The following is a 15,768-nucleotide window of genomic DNA, read 5'->3' as shown; positions in this document are numbered from 1 at the left end:
AAAGTTTTGTTTATTTATCTTAAGTCTTCATAAAATGTCTTTTTACAAATTTAACTATTCAATAATTAAATCATTGTTAGCTGACATAAAGTTTTCGTTTCATACTGAAACTAAATAATATGAACTTTAATATCCAATATCCAACATTATTCTATAATGTAACTAAAGATTTTAGAAATGATTATAGAAATAGAAATATTTAATCGATTTTAATTATGTAAGTTAAAGTTGTGTTTATTTATCTTAAGTCTTCATAAAATGTCTTTCTATAAATTTAACTATTCAATATTTGATTTTTAGAAGTTGTGTATTTTTTTTCCTAATTTTTGGTTGATAAGTTTTCACCCAAGATAAAATTTATTTTACTTTAAAATTTATTTTATCAGAAAGTTGTATTTACTTATTATAATCTTTTGTTTGATACTTTCACTTAGGATCACCTCGTCATAATATATGTTTATTAGTAATATAAATAACAATAAATGTTATGATACTTGTTACTCTCTACTATAATTTTTTTTAAAAATATCTTATACTTATAATACATACAAAAGAATTGATAATGTTGCAATCTATTCAATTATGCCTTTTCATTTAATAATTTTGAACTTAGAGTTGTGTCTTTTTACCATAATTATTTTTTTTAATATAAGTTTTTTAAAATTGTAGTTATATACTGTATGTTTAATATTTATGTAGTTTTAGCCCTATTTATTATTTTTCTTTTTTTAGATAATTTTTAATTTTATTTTTATCATATATTTTCAAACTATGTTATTACTTTCAAATAAGTTTATAATATATGATTCTAAATATAAATTTAACTTTTTTCTTTGAAATACTTCCCCGCGATATCGCGGGGGTCTGAGTCCTAGTGGTTACTAATAAACGAGGACTATTTTGCAACGACAGCAAGGAGTCTGAAAATGGTCACACAATTTAATCACTAACTTGCGACTGACTTGTAACTACCTTTACGACCGAAGCTTCCTAATATAAAGAGTCTGTAAAGAGTCGCTTATTAGCGACTATATAACGGCAGTCATAATTCCGTCGTAAAATTGCGACCATTTTTGAGACACCTAAATTTTGCGACAATTTCTTAGCGACTATCTGAAATAGTCGCGTAGTAGTCGCAAAGTAGGTTTTTTGCGACGGTTTAGCGATGATTGTTGGAGTCGCTAAACGCTTGTTTTTTTTGTAGTGATTGTTATACTTCTTTACTTAGATGTAAACTTTATTCGGTATTGTTGGAGTCAGAAACAACAATTAAGAATAAGAGATTGGAAAATATGATCTGGGCAGACTTTTGGTACAAATCGACAAGAACAATGAAGAACAACGAACTGGATTTCTTATAATGATTTTTTGTATCGTCTTGCTTAATATTACATATCTCGAACATTCTACCCAAGCCTAATATTTAAACTCGATCCTCAACAAGACTTCTCCTCAATCTCCTCCTGTATTCTCGCCAACAATCTTGACTACGAAATTCCCAGCTGATCTCCTGGTTGACCTCGCCCTCTGGCTCGAGCTCTCCTCCTGGGCCTTTGTCAGGCCCACTTGCCAGGTTGACATTTGCTCCTTAGTGGGCATATCGGTTGGGCCCCTTAACCTAATTTAGAGAGGTTGAAGGGCGAATATCCGGAGAATCTTTCGCGTCGTTTTGGTTTCGCGATCTTCCTCGGGGAAGACACAATGAATCTCGGTTCCGAGATCTCCGTAATGATTACCCCTCTCTCCTAAGATCCAACGGTGGAGACAAAAGGGTCGGACGGCCCAGATTAAAGGAGAGATTTGTGGGATCGCAAAAAACTGACGTCATTATGACTTATAAGCCATAAGTCACACGCCTCGTCATAACCGCGCACTCATCCACTACTTCAAGGTAATTTTTCTTCTCTTCTCTCCTCTGCTCAGTTATTTATGAGATTTAATCTTTAGGTTTGCTAGCTCTGTTGTCTCATCTTCCTTGCTAAGTTCGTTTTTTCTTCGCCTAGGCTAGTTGATTTCTCAATTATTTCGCCTTTTACTTTCGTTACTATGGCTCCTCTCGAACTCTGGGAAAATCATATCCCACCGATTACATCGGTCAAACACCTAACCGACCTTTGCCAAAAGCACGGAGTACCTCCAAACGTGGAGATGGTACTTCGTTCCGACGATCCGTTCACCCCTGAGACCGTCCTCCGGGATTTTGCTGTGCATACACCACGTACTTCGAAAGATGCGGGCTTGAGTTCCCCATCCGGAGGATTTTTTTTACAGATCCTTCAACGCCTCCGAATGGCGTTTCCCCAGATGTGTCTGAATTTTGTGCGACACGTTATGGGGATTTACGTCAGAGGCCGTGAACTCGGACTCGAGCTCGGGGTGGACGATGTCCTCTGGTTGTACCACATTAAACACAATTCCGGTTTTCCCGGAACATTCTATACGTGCCGCCGTCGAGGTCCGGAGATAATCCAGGCGCTTCCCGGGAAGGATGAACGGTGGAGAGAGAAATACTTCTATTTCCGTGTTACTCCAGCGTCGGTGGGAGACTTCAACTTTTGCTCGTCTCCCGGCCCAATGGGCCGTCTGCGTTGGTCAGAATGACCTCTTAGTCGCCTGTTGTCCTTCGTCGTTGCTGTGACTGTGATATTTCGGCCATCATACCAACGTTTCCGTTGTTATTTTTGTTTTATTTTTTTGCTTGACAGACTCCGGAGAGCCCCAATATACACCGGCGACCCGAGCATTAACCGAGAGGTTACGAGCAGGAGAAGTTAGGTGGAGTTCGTTTACGCGAGCCCGTATTGTACCAGCTCTCAATGCCTCGATAGCTCGAGACGTTCCTGTTCCGGTCCCGACTGTTCCCGTTTGTACGTCAGATCCCGCCGCCCATTGCTGAACAAGCTAGGAGTGAAGGTGCAGATAATTCTCCCGTTCGTAGAGGTAACGACCCCTACCTCATTAATGAGATTCTCGTAGCCATAAGTTTTAAGAGGTAGAGAATGACTTAACCGCCACCCCCTTTTTCCTTTTTTTTTGTTTTTGACTAGATATTTTGAGTTCATCTTCGACTTCCACCCCCCCTACGCGCCATGGTTAGGAAACCATCTTTCCGCGAGCTCAGAGAACAATTGCAGCAGCCTTGGAGGGTCCGAGCTGGGGATTGTCGATGTCGCATTGGCTTCCGCCCTTCGCGCCGTTCAGCCTGCACCGTCTCGGGTAGGCTGTGAGGAGGTAAACCAGACCCCCGTGATTTCGGCCGGTCCTTCTGGTCCGACCAAAGAGGTTATGCTCGTCAGCTCGCAGTCCAACTCATGGTGAGCCGTCCGCGATGCCAAAAAGGGCTCGCACTGATAATCCTTGAGTCCCTGAGGCGAGAAGCCGTGAGAGCCCGCGGGAGCCACCCCGTGGGAGGTAACCCCGAAGCCCTCGCTGGAGATCCGGTTGCCTCCGGAAATGGGTCGTCGTCGAGCCGCCCGTTCCATTGGAGGTTTGCCCATTCTCGGGATTCCCCAGCGGTGGATGACCACCTCGGGATGGCGACCCTCTTCCGACACTTGAAGACCGCCAACTGCCAGGTCCCGCTAGTGAAGGACCTGGCCGAAAGAGAGGCGTATATCAAAGCGATGGCGGCTCACGCAAAGGTAAGCCACACTGAAGAACTGTTGCTTGGTTCGAGTTTTGTCTTCTCTTATTCGCATTTCTTTTTGACCTAAGCACCGTACTCATTTTCGGTTTTCCTTTGGTTCGGTTGCAGTCGGTGGCTGCTGACAACAGGCTGGTGGCACTCTATGAGCGGAGGCTGAAGGACACTCCTCAGGCTGCTGAGCTTAAGAACACGACGAGGGTGGTCCATGAGCTCACGACGGCTCTCAAGGGCTGCGCAAGAAAAGGAGGGGGGCTGCTATCAACAAGGTTGCGTACCTGGAAGACGAGATCATGTCCTTGAGGAGTATTCAAGACAGGCTGCTCTCCGTCGAAGCCGACCTCTCCTCTGCCATGGATGCTCAAGCGAAGGCAACACGGGATCGGGACCTCTTGCAGAAAGAGAACCGATGGCTGAAAGAGAAGGCGGCGGGGGCTGACCAGCGGCATGCGGAGGCGACTCGTCAGGCAATTCGTGATGCCAAGGAGCGAATGTCCCGAGACTACCGGGCAGTGCTGGATTCTATGAAGAGCAAGTGGGAGAGGAAGAAGGAGCAGACCGCGGTTGAGAGCGACCTCGCGGAGATCGAGTCCAACCTTCACCGGATCAAGCAGATCGACAAGGGAAGGACGTCGTTGCGGAAGAAGTGCAGGTCCTCGAGACCCAGCGAGCGGTCCCTTGCGGTTAGATCCAATTCCTTGGCGGTTTCAGACTTTTCAGTGGGCAAGCTTGATCTTCCGCAGATTTCGGAGGATTCACTCGCACCTATGGAGGTTGATGCCGGAACGGGAGTCCCACGTGGTCTGGACGAGCACGGGAGCAACGCGTGTGCTGCAAAGGATCCGGAGGCCGGGACGGGGGAAGAAGATTTATGCTTTTGACGTCTTTATTGTGTTTTATGTTTAGGCTTTGCATCATTTGCCCGGGAGGGCTTTTAACCTTTTGCTTTGACTTGCTCGGGGGGCTTTTACCCAAAACTTTGGAGTTATTTGCCTGGGGAGGCGTTTAAACCTTTTTCTTTTCTCATAGAGGTTCCATTATATATTTTCTTACTCTCGTCGATCGTCCGATTAGATATGAGTTTATCTAGGGCGGACGTGGCGGATGGCGAATTCCAGGGATTCGTTATGTTAGCTCTGAAGATCTTATCGTGAGCTCGTTGCTCGAGCGCGGGGTCCTTTGAAGCGTTTCCGAGTTGGGGTAACGGGACAATATTTATTTCCACGTGAGGTTGTGGAGTAGCTGAGCGCTGCTTACTGGAGTTGCATTGGATTCGTTATTGATGAGGACGTGTTCGAAAAGCTCAAAGTGACCTAAGTTGGGTAACGAGGTTGTGCAAAATTCACATGTGATGTCCGAGGACGTTACTGTTGTTTGTATGCTTTGTTTTTAGGCAGTTTCACTTAATTGTGTGATCGGCAAGAGTTATTGAAAGTTGATGTAATGTAATTATCACGAGGCGAATCTGATCGTGGTGAAAAGCTCGCGTTCTATTGGAATGAGATCGTGGGAGTGAATTAAGTTGGAGAGGTGGGCTGCGCTCGGGGGATCGAGCTGCCTACGTACCCCGTAAAGGGATCAAGCCAAATTGTAATTCAGTTATTTCTTGAGGTTCATGACGTTCCAAGGTTGGAGCTCGGCTTTACCGTTGCTCTCGTCTTTGAGGCGATACACGCCATTGCAACGACTTCGGTGATTCGGAAGTGTTCTTCCCATTCTTCTCCTTTCTGTGATCGAACATCCGACGGAGCACTCGGTCTCCAACGGTGAAACGCGGAGGTCGGCTCTTCGAGTTATAGAAGCGGGCAATGGAATTCTGGTAGTTTTGAACTCGCACGTAGGCTTGTTCCCTTTTCTCATCGATAATGGCGAGGTTATCGCGTAGTGCTTCGCTGTTAGCCTCCTCGTTTTTGGGGGAAACAACTCAGCGGATACTGCCCACGAAGATTTCTGCCGGTATTACAGCTTCGATCCCATAAGCTAGGGAGAAGTCGGTTTCGCCTGTGCTACCACGCGGTGTAGTTTGGGTGGCCCAAAGAACCCCGGGGAGCTGAGCGTCCCAACCGGACTTTGTGGTGGTCAAACGGCGCTTGAGGCTGTGCAGGATTAACTTGTTGGCAGCCTCAGCTGGCCCATTTCCTTGGGGATATTGGGGAGTATACGGGGTTAACCGTATACCCCAGTAGTCACAAAACTTCTGAACCGCGGAGGATACCAAATTCATTCCGTTGTCGGTTACGATTTTGTAGGAGATTCCGTGTCGGCATACCACGTTTTTCCAGAGGAAATCCTTCACGTGTTCCCCCTTAATGGATTGGTAGGATTTGGCCTCGGTCCATTTAGTAAAGTAATCGGTTACAACCAATAGGTTAGAAACGCGCCGCTTTCCTGACTGTTTGAGGGGTCTGGTAGCGTTCATTGACCACCGCATGAAGGGGTAGGGAGCGGAGACCGAGCTCATCAGCTCAGCGGGCTGGTTGATCAAGGAGGCGTGACGTTGGCAAGGGTCACACCTTTTTGGTGTGCTTGTCGCAGTCCGCGAGCATGGTCGTTTTTATTCTGAGGGCCAGTGATCGCCCTCCGGAATGATTCCCACAAGGGCCCTCGTGACCCTCTTTCATGATGTTGAGGGTTTCGTTCCCGTGTACGCATCTGAGGTAAGGTCCGGAGATGCATCGCTTGTACAGCTTTTCGCTGATAACGCAGAACCTCGCGCTCTGAGCCTTGAGCTTACGCGCTTGCCATCGGTCCTTGGGTGTGGTTTCGTTCGTGATATAATCACGAATCAGGATCCGCCAATCCGTTTCTGGTGCTGTTTCTTGCTTGTCTCCGGAGGTAAGATCATCTAAGAGCTCGTCATCCTGGTCAGGTGCCTGCTCGGGTCCTTCCGTGTCGGGGCCAGTTCCGACCTCGACTTGGTGGATGCTTTTAGCTTTAACAGGGATAGAGATACTTGGTTCATTTATTCCTTCGACAGGTATAACTCGTTTAACCGAGGGGTCGGAGGTGGAAGCCTGCACGGCGAGGGCATCGGCGGCTGAGTTCTCTCCTCGGGGAATTTTGGTGAGTTCGAAAGATGAGAATTGCTCGGCCATCGACCGAACGATTCGGAGGTAGGCGTCCATCCATTCACAGTTTGTGACGTAATTTCTGTGGTATTGACTGGTTACAAGCTGTGAGTCGCTGAACGCAGCGAGCTCCTTAACTCCCACGCCTAATGCCAGCCGAAGTCCGGCTATTAGGGCTTTGTACTCGGCCTCATTGTTTGAGGCCGCGAACCCGAGCCGGAAGGACTGCTCCATGATTTTGTTGGTCGGGGATACGAGTCGGATTCCGATTTGCATCCCTGCATGGATGACGCTCCGTCCGCATATAGCGACCATCTCTCAGAGCGGTTTTTGGTGTGTTCGTTGGTTGCGGCGAGCTCGATAACGAAGTCAGCGAGGAGTTGTGCCTTAGCGCAGGTCTTGGGTCGGTACTCAATATCGTACTCACTGAGTTCTATAGGCCCATTTGGCTAGTCTGCCGGATTGGCTAGGACTGTGGAGGATGGTCCGAATGGGCTGGGACGTTATCACCACGATCGTATGCGACTGGAAATAAGGGCGTAGCTTGCAGGCTGACATCACGACCGCTAGGTCCAGTTTTTCCATGGCGGGGTACCGTGTTTCGGCATCAACCAGGGTCTTACTGACGTAATAAATAGGTTTCTGCTCTCCCTCATGTTCTCGCACAATACCCCGCTTACCGTGGAGTCGGAGACGGCAATGTAGAGGAAGACGTGCTCCCCATCCGTAGGCATTGATAGGACGGGGGCTCGGTGAGGTACTTTTTCAGTTCTTGGAATGCTTCCTCACACTTGTCATCTCACTCGAATTGTCGGTTACACTTTCAGCAACTAATAAAATGGGAGACAATGGTCCGTAGAATCGCGCGATAAATCGGTTCAGGGCGGCTATCCGCCCCGTTAATCTTTGGGCCTCCCGAGTTGTTTTCGGCGAAGGCATTTCGAGGAAGGTCGCGATCTGTTTTGGATTCGCTTCGATCCCGCGTTCCATGACCAGATACCCCAGGAATTCTTCGGATGGGACTCCGAATGTGCATTTGATCGTGTTGAGTTTCATTCCGTATATGTTTAGTATCTTGAAACATTCTTTGAGCTGGGAGACATGATCCTGCTTGCGCATTGACTTGACGAGCATATCGTCAATATACACCTCCATGGTCTTTCCAAGGTGTTCGGTGATAATCTTGTTGACTAAACGCTGGTAGGTTGCACCTGCATCTTTAAGCCTGAAAGGTATTACTTTGTAGCAGTAAGTGCCCAGTCTGTAATAAAAGTGGTTGCCTCGACCATCAGAATCTGATTATACCCCGAGAAGGCGTCCATAAAGGAGAAAACCTCATGCTCGGCGGTTGCCCTCGACCAATTGGTCGATATGAGGAAGAGGGTAGTTGTCCTTTAGACAAGCATTGTTTAGGTATTTGAAGTCGATGCAAATTCGCTATTTCCCGTTTTTCTTTTTGACTACCATGGGGTTAGCTAGCCATTCGGCGTACTAGACCTCGCGGATAGACCCTATCTTCAGCAGTCGGTCAACTTCGTCGTTTATCGCTTTCGCCCTTTCGGGACCGAGCTTGCGACGCTTCTATTTTATTGGTTTGTAGGTGGGGCCGACGTTAAGCTGATGAGATGTAAGGCTAATGTCAATTCCCTTCATGTCCGAAGAGGACCAAGCGAAGGTATCGTGGTTCTGACCCAAGAATTGGATCAAGTTGTTTCTTGTACTGGTTTAAGGTCGGCCCCGATCCCGACGCATCGATCATGATGTCCTTCCATGATCGAGACTTGATCAACCTTGGTTATTATGGGTCCGCGCAAGGCGGGATCTGTGCGTCTAACGAGCTGACGAGCCTCGAGTTCGTCAGCGATCATTAATTGCTATTGTGCGGAGTTCTCGATTAAGTTGTAGCCGCCTTTGTAATATTGTCTTGAGGTGTGTTGACTACCGTAAATGGTTGCAATCCCACCCCGAGATGGGAACTTGACGCATTGGGGTTTTGGCCCCTTTCAGCTTGGAGTTGGGGTAGCCCATCCGTTTAAAGGCGTCGTAAAATAAGAGATCGACGGAGCTCCCAGTATCGATAATTATTCGCGAGAGCTCGCATCCTCGACGTCTAATCTCACTATTAGAGCGTCGTCGTGCGGCTTATCCAGATCAGCGGTCTCGCTTTCCCTGAAGGTGATCTCAAAGTCCGGGTCAGAGCGGGGTTTCCGCTCCCGGTGGTAACTTTCGACCCTGCGCTAGTACGCTTTGATCGAATTCACTGAGTTACGACACAAGGAAGACCCTTCCGTGATAAAGTCAACCCTATGGATCGGGTCGGAGTCTCTGAAGCATCGGGAGATGATCGGCGGAGACTTGCGAGCTTCCGGGGTGCCGGAGGTGGGGTAAAGACCGATCCGGGGGAGGTGCGGCAAAGGGAAAGCCCTTTGAAAACCAGGTCAATACGTTTCTTTGGGGCTGGGGGGGGGGGAAGACCCCTCGTCCTCATCGGTTCTTTCACGTTTTGCGGGGGCTTCCTCGTTGTTCGCATTGGCTTCTCTCGCCTTTTCTCCCTCTTTCTCGAGGTCGATTTCTCCGAGCTCTCTTGCTTCATGCTTTCGTGCGAGGAAGCGTCCCACAGTTCTGTACTCTTCGGTCGAGTCACCTCGTATTTTGTAATACTTACAGAACTTCTCGGGGTCAAAGTTCGGGTTCTTGGTCCTCGGCGCCGAATCAACCGCGAAAGCATGTAGACCGGACTCTAATGGTTCCTTCCGGAAAGTCTTTTTGGAAGGGTTGAATGGTGCCTTTGCCGACTTATGGATCTCGGCCATGGCGGCTCGCTTTTCCTCGGCTCGGGCAAAATTAATTGACCTGGGAGCGTATCATCGAGCGACGGTGGTTGTCGGACGGTGAGCTCCTCTCGGGATTTTGAAGTATACCATAGGCCATGCCGAAGGGCCGCTAGGCGACCTCGTCATTCAAGTTGGTTATCCTGGCTTTGGTTGACTTGAAGCGATTGATGTACTCGCAGAGCGGTTCGTCCTTTTTCTTGGACTAGAAGCCAAAGATCTGATTCGGTCACCATAGCTTGGAAGAAGACCGAATATTGTTTCAAGAATGCTGAGGCGAGTTGGTCGAAGCTATCGATGGAATTAGATTCCAAAGAAGCGAACCACTCTAATGCCGGTTCTACTAAATTTACGGCAAAGTAGCGGCAGTAACCGGCTTCACACTCGTCATCGGTGAGGTAAGCTTTGGTTATTGCAAGTCTGAAAGCTCGGAGGTGTGCTCCGGGGTCCGACGCACCTGCGTATTCGGGAAGGCGAAGCTTACCCACGTCGCGAAGGTAAACTTTTGCTATTTGGTCGGTGAACGGGGTGCGCCTCATTTCGGCGATGACACAAAGCGGATTGCTCGTGGCTAAATGCACCTTAGAGCGGATTTGAGCCATCTCGGCATTTGCTTTATTTATGTATTTGGTGAGGAACTGAGTGCTGATTGCATCGCTCCTCAGGGGTCCGGTGAGACCGAGAGCATCGATCGACGTCGCCCGTAGTGCCCCGCTTCCGAATTCCTCGGTCAAAGCCGTATTCAATCTGGTTGAGGAGTTCTCAGGAGCACCTGGGGTGTCGATGATGTGCTCGACTGATCCGACATACCCGGCTGAGGGGTGCTCATCAGGTCGTGAGCTCGCGTTACCATTTAGGGCTGACGAGCTCGGAACCCCGTTATTTTCTGAGGGCGGCGAACACGGGCAGCGTTATGATCCCGGGTGGGGTGACGTGGACCGCCTCGAAATCGAGACGAGTCCGAGGGTATTGCCCTTTCCATGGGATCGGTTAAAACTATCCCCAAAGGATAAGTGGTGCCCCGGTTGAGGTTGGGATTTGCGCGAGACGCGAGTTCTTGCTCGTGTCGTTCAATCCTGTTCATGAGGGCCCGGTTTGTCGCATCTTGTCTTTGTGTCTTGTCGATCAAGATGGCAAGCATTCCTCAAATCTCGGAAAGATCGTTCCCACCGGGATTTCCGACAGAGGACAGCAGCGCTTGACGCTGTCCGGGTCGGTTCGTTCCGTTATTCTCTGACCGAATCCACACCCGGAACTGATTTCTGTTTCCCATTGGGATCGCGGGGATCGTGGGAGTAATTCCGACGGAGACCCTGGGTTCGTGCTACCGAGATCCTGAGCCGCAACGGATCTGTGATGTTTGAGACCCGAGCCGCCCGAGATGTTCTCGTTTGGTGTGTGATCGTCATCGAGTGACGGGCCTGTCCCGGGTCTAATTGGATTCGAGACCTCGTGATCGGACTGGGCTGGTGGAACGTGCGCGTCCTGAGAAGGAGCGCTGTTGGGGATTGACCTGTGGTTTGTCGCTGGTGAAGCGGTTTCTGGCACGGTCGTACTAGCTGTGGATGGATCCATTTCGCCTTGATTTCTTCAAAGAAGTCGATTTTCGAGGATAGAAAGACCTAAGTCCCCACAGGCGGCGCCAAATTGTTGGAGTCAGAAAACAACAATTAAGAATAAGAGATTGAAAAATATGATCTGGGCAGACTTTCGGTACAAATCGACAAGAACAATGAAGAACAACGAACTGGATTTCTTATATTGATTTTCTGTATCGTCTTGCTTAATATTACATATCTCGAACATTCTACCCAAGCCTAATATTTAAACTCGATCCTCAACAAGACTTCTCCTCAATCTCCTCCTGTATTCTCGCCCACAATCTTGACTACGAAATTCCGAGCTGTTCTCCTGGTTGACCTCGCCCTCTGGCTCGAGCTCTCCTTATTGGGCCTTTGTCAGGCCCACTTGCCAGGTTGACATTTTGCTCCTTAGTGGGCTTATGGGTTGGGCCGTTAATTCGCGAAACCCGACACCAACAGGTATTAATCTTTTTTCATTTGAATAGCTTTGTTAGAAACATATTGATTGACATGGGGACCGGACAAAAAATTTGTCGACCTCGCAGATTTTGAACCGAACTAGACCAGGCCTGGTTTGCCTGATTAACCATAACTATCCATGTAAACCTATCAAATTGAAACCCATCTGTAGTAGCAACTAGCAAACCTAACTATCCATAATGGGATGTTTGATGAGAGGCCCACAGTTTTTACTTAACCGGCCCCCTTAATTAGTGACGTGTAGATAAAGTTGGGTTTTTGCTAATCTGGAAACAAATTTGTAGAAAAAGGGATTTACTGCATTTACCGAAGAAGTCAAAACTAAATTCTAAAGAGGAATAGACTCCAGAAAGTCAAACAATCAAAAGATACCACAAAAGAATTGCATTAATTAAATACTTAATGTAAAAGATAATTACATATACACGAAATCTAAATAGAGAATATTTACTTCTTCTATGGTACTTTTAATTTAATGCACACCAACGTCACCAATAATTTAGATTTATTATCTTTATTTTTGGTCAAAGATTAGATTTTAATTTGTTAACCAATTTGTAAACATTATAATTACTTCTCTATCTAACCAAACCAAACCCTATAAAACGTGTGGCTTTGTTATTAATCACGATGTTAATTATATATATACATTGTCTCACCTAATCAAATCTTTTTTTTTCTCTCTCTGTCTCTATTATTCATACAATATGGAGAAAAATTCTTGGGCCGATCAATGGGACAACAGCAATCAATCGTCGGGAAAAACAACGGACGGCGGAGGCGCGTCGGGGAAATACAAAGAGAAAGTGGGGGCTGGATTAGAGAAGACTAAAGCGGTTGCGAGTTCGGGGTTGAAGAAGGTGAAGATAGGAACGTCTTTGGGTTTTAATTGGGTTAAAGACAAGTATACCAAAACCACCACTAAGAATTGATTCGTATCTTTTCTTTTTTGGAATTTACATATTTGTATTCTTCTTCTTTTTTTGTAACAATAAAATAATATGTCTTGATTTTTATTTTCTTCTTAATGATCGGAGATAGTTAAAGACTTGCATTTTAAACAAATAAATTACAGGAAGAAGGACACAGACACGGTTATCAAGACACTCCCCGCAATCAAGCTACCCGGCGCCGGTGAGGCCTTCGGCCGCCAGCGTCGGGACAAAATCGATCAATCTCTCCCCCAGTTTTTCTCTGTTTTCTCTAGTGTAGCTCTGTTTAAATTTTTTCCCCAATTTGTTATCTTTTTTAATCCTCCCCAAACCCTAATAAAAACTATCTCTAATCACACCAGCGAAAACCGTCTGTGTCCGCCGATCTGCTACTCACCGGAGAGAACCTCTTCACAAAGCTCGGACACCAACCGTACTCTCTCCTCACCGTGGTTATTTCAAGCAGAACTAGGATTCTCCCCAGTAGACCTAGGTTCCATCGCCGATCCAAACCGAGGTCACCGGCTGTTCCCGCCGATCTTTCAATCACCGGAGTTGCGCTTTGCAGCACAAAACCCTCCATTAGTCTCGGGAAGCCGCCACATCTATGTTTCATCTTGGCAATCGGTTTCAAAGTTAGGATTTTCCCCAGTGGACCTAACTACCAATGGCGACTTTTACCACGGATACCACACGATGCCGCTGCTCTCTCACTCACCGGAGAAGTCTCCTGCACCGTAGACCTCGCTGCAGCTCTCGGACGGCGACCTTTCTCGATATCCTGTGCGGCGCTTCCTGCTGAAACTAGGGTTATCCCTAGTGGACCTAGTTTTCAGCTTAGGCCCATTAAGCCAAAAAAGCCCTTAGGTCATCAAATCTTTTCAAACGGACATCAATAGCATCTCTCAGCCCAACTCCTCACCGCATATGAATCGCCATTGTCTTGAACTGATATGTTTACCGATAATTGATGGTCGAAGACTCCATCGGCGAAAGGTAACACCAGCTCTGCTTTGGCTACTCATACATCCTATACAGAACCTGGCTTTAGATGTTTTTAGGGGCTTGTGGTTTGAAGAAAATTCAATATGGTTCCCTAGTTCATGTATCTCGATCTGTTCTAGCACTAGTGATAAACTTGGCTCTGATTTTATGCTCATTGACGAGTATCACTTAAGCTGGTCATCTGATGATTTAAAGCATCCTTTTCGTCCCACTCCTACCACTCCGATCCAAGACCATCTAATGTTTAGTGCGAATCATCGATATGATCCAATCTTTATGCTTTGTTTGGTAAAGCAACATTGTCCTGACTACAAAACCATAGTCTACCAACCGTTCGCTAAGAACACCTTTTCAACGTCATTAAGTCTAGATTTGACTATGACAAGCTTGTCTACCTTTGAGCTACTCATGGAAGACCTCTCAACAAACCTTGATCTCACATGGGGCAACCTGCTTGTCTACCTTTGAGATGATTTGGGAGGAGAGTTCGACTTTCGGATTCGCGCAGATCGTGATTGCAGAGGAGGCATCGATCGACACTCAAGAGCATCGGTCGACACCATTTTGAGGGGCATCGGTCGACACTGATTGGCATCGGTCGACACCTTTGTTGTAGCATCGATCGACATCGTTTGGCATCGGTCGACACTAGTCTTATCCGAGACTTGTTTTTCCTGGTTCGATGTATTGTTGTGTGTTGTTTGTTTTGCTTAAACTTGAGGGTCTCATTTGCTTGTGTGTATAACCTAGTAGATGGAAGGATGGCCTCACTAAGTATTTATGATAATACTTACGCATCTCAATTGTTGTTTGTGATGTGCAGGTAAAGGCAAAGTGTGATCGTGGAATCAAGGCGATGAGGAAGGGATGTTCTAGAGACTTGATTGATTGTGGTCTAGCTGTTGTTAGGTTGCTAGATTAAGTCAAAGGAACATTGTAGGATGTTAGTTGTTGGTTATCTCTTTATTTGATTGGTGTTATTGGTTATTGGATTTGAATGTTGGAATTCTTTTGGTTTAATGGAATTTGTTTTATTTGATCATCCGCGGTTATTGATTGATGTTAGGATGTTAGTGGGTATGGGACCACTAGTAAATTAAGGTATTAAAAAAAAAAACGGGAAGGGTTGTTTCATTTTGGTATCAGAGCCCTTACGGTTCTAGGCCTAGGGTTCATTGTGCTTTTGCTGTTGATGTTTAGGATTCCATGCTATAATTGATTGTGTGATTGGCAATTGTGGTGTGGCATGAAGTCCTAGAACATCCTCTTCGAGCCTGTGTTGTGATTCCACGGTAAGTTGTGTTTCTTGTGTATTAGAATTATTGTTTGCTTAGCCTTCTGTTCTTGGATGATACAGATGGTTAGGGGTGAGGATGCTGTTGGTCGCGGTCGTGGTCGTGGGCGTGGTCGTGGTCGGGGTCGGGGACGAGGTCAGGTTCCTGAGGCCAGTGTGAGTGTGACCCAGAGCATGGCCAGTGAGGAGGTGGCGGAGTCACAGGTTCATCCTAGTGTGTCTGGAGACCAGGCTGGTTTGGGTGACGGCAGGGCGGATGGGCCCGGTGTCGGTCACGGTGTTGCCCCGGGTGTGAGGGTTGCAGCGGGAGGTGCTCCAGGCAGGGAGGATGTCTTGATGGACTTGCTAGCTCAGGTAGCTCAGGCTTTGCAGCGACTTCCAGCAGTTGTGCCGCAGTGGTTGGTGGGCAGGATCCGGTAGTGCCGCCCGTGGGTGGTGGGCAGGGTCCAGCGGTGCAGCCTGTGGCGGGTTTGCAGGCAGGTGTGCAGCCGGGGGCCGAGGTAGTGGATGCTCAGTATGTTCGGATGATGGAGCAGCTGCGGCATGTGGGAGCAGGGTATTTCTCAGGAAGTACCGATCCGAGTGTAGCGGATGAGTGGAGAGAGCGGATGGAGGATATTTTCCTTTCGCTTAGGTGTCCCGACCGGTACAGGGTGGATCTGGCAGTGTTTTACTTGTCAGGAGATGCTCGTGTGTGGTGGAGGTCGGTGACAGCACGGAGGGTGCAGAGGGGTATGTCTTGGGGAGATTTTGTGGGGGAGTTTAACTCCAAGTATTTTCCTCAGGATGCTCTTGATCGTATGGAGGCACGGTTCTTGGGTCTGACTCAGGGGAACCGTACAGTGCGGGAGCTGGATGCAGAGTTCAGTCGGCTTGTAGGGTATGCAGGCAGGGCATGGGAGCCAGAGGCAGCTCAGGTGCGGAGGTTTTTG

The 15,768-nt window shown here is 47.5% G+C and overlaps 3 protein-coding genes and 1 long non-coding RNA gene across 4 annotated transcripts; 3 read left to right on the top strand and 1 right to left on the bottom strand.

Annotated features, from left to right (window-relative positions):
- The first annotated feature begins 2,046 nt into the window (after positions 1–2,046).
- Positions 2,047–3,946, top strand: LOC147938466 (uncharacterized). The gene is made up of 6 exons (XM_087465649.1): positions 2,047–2,587; positions 2,706–2,770; positions 2,877–2,992; positions 3,048–3,314; positions 3,371–3,641; positions 3,755–3,946. The coding sequence occupies exons 1-6, from the start codon at positions 2,047–2,049 to the stop codon at positions 3,944–3,946; spliced, it is 1,452 nt and encodes a 483-aa protein (XP_087321775.1).
- A 2,204-nt stretch (positions 3,947–6,150) lies between these two features.
- On the bottom strand, positions 6,151–7,026 carry LOC147938465 (uncharacterized). The gene has a single exon (XM_087465648.1). It carries the CDS (start codon positions 7,024–7,026, stop codon positions 6,151–6,153), a length of 876 nt encoding a protein of 291 aa, XP_087321774.1.
- A 5,212-nt stretch (positions 7,027–12,238) lies between these two features.
- Positions 12,239–12,621, top strand: LOC109126172 (uncharacterized). The gene has a single exon (XM_019229262.2). It carries the CDS (start codon positions 12,313–12,315, stop codon positions 12,535–12,537), a length of 225 nt encoding a protein of 74 aa, XP_019084807.1. The 5' UTR covers positions 12,239–12,312; the 3' UTR covers positions 12,538–12,621.
- Positions 12,622–12,656: 35 nt separating this feature from the next.
- Positions 12,657–14,545, top strand: LOC147938464 (uncharacterized). Its single transcript, XR_015565788.1, has 2 exons — positions 12,657–13,533; positions 14,366–14,545. It is a non-coding gene; the product is annotated as an uncharacterized LOC147938464 (long non-coding RNA).
- Positions 14,546–15,768: the final 1,223 nt, after the last annotated feature.

This window comes from Camelina sativa, chromosome 9 (assembly GCF_030686135.1).
Source record: "Camelina sativa cultivar CO46 ecotype springtype chromosome 9, ASM3068613v1".
Lineage (NCBI taxonomy): Eukaryota > Viridiplantae > Streptophyta > Magnoliopsida > Brassicales > Brassicaceae > Camelina > Camelina sativa.
This window is presented reverse-complemented; position numbering and strand designations above follow the sequence as displayed.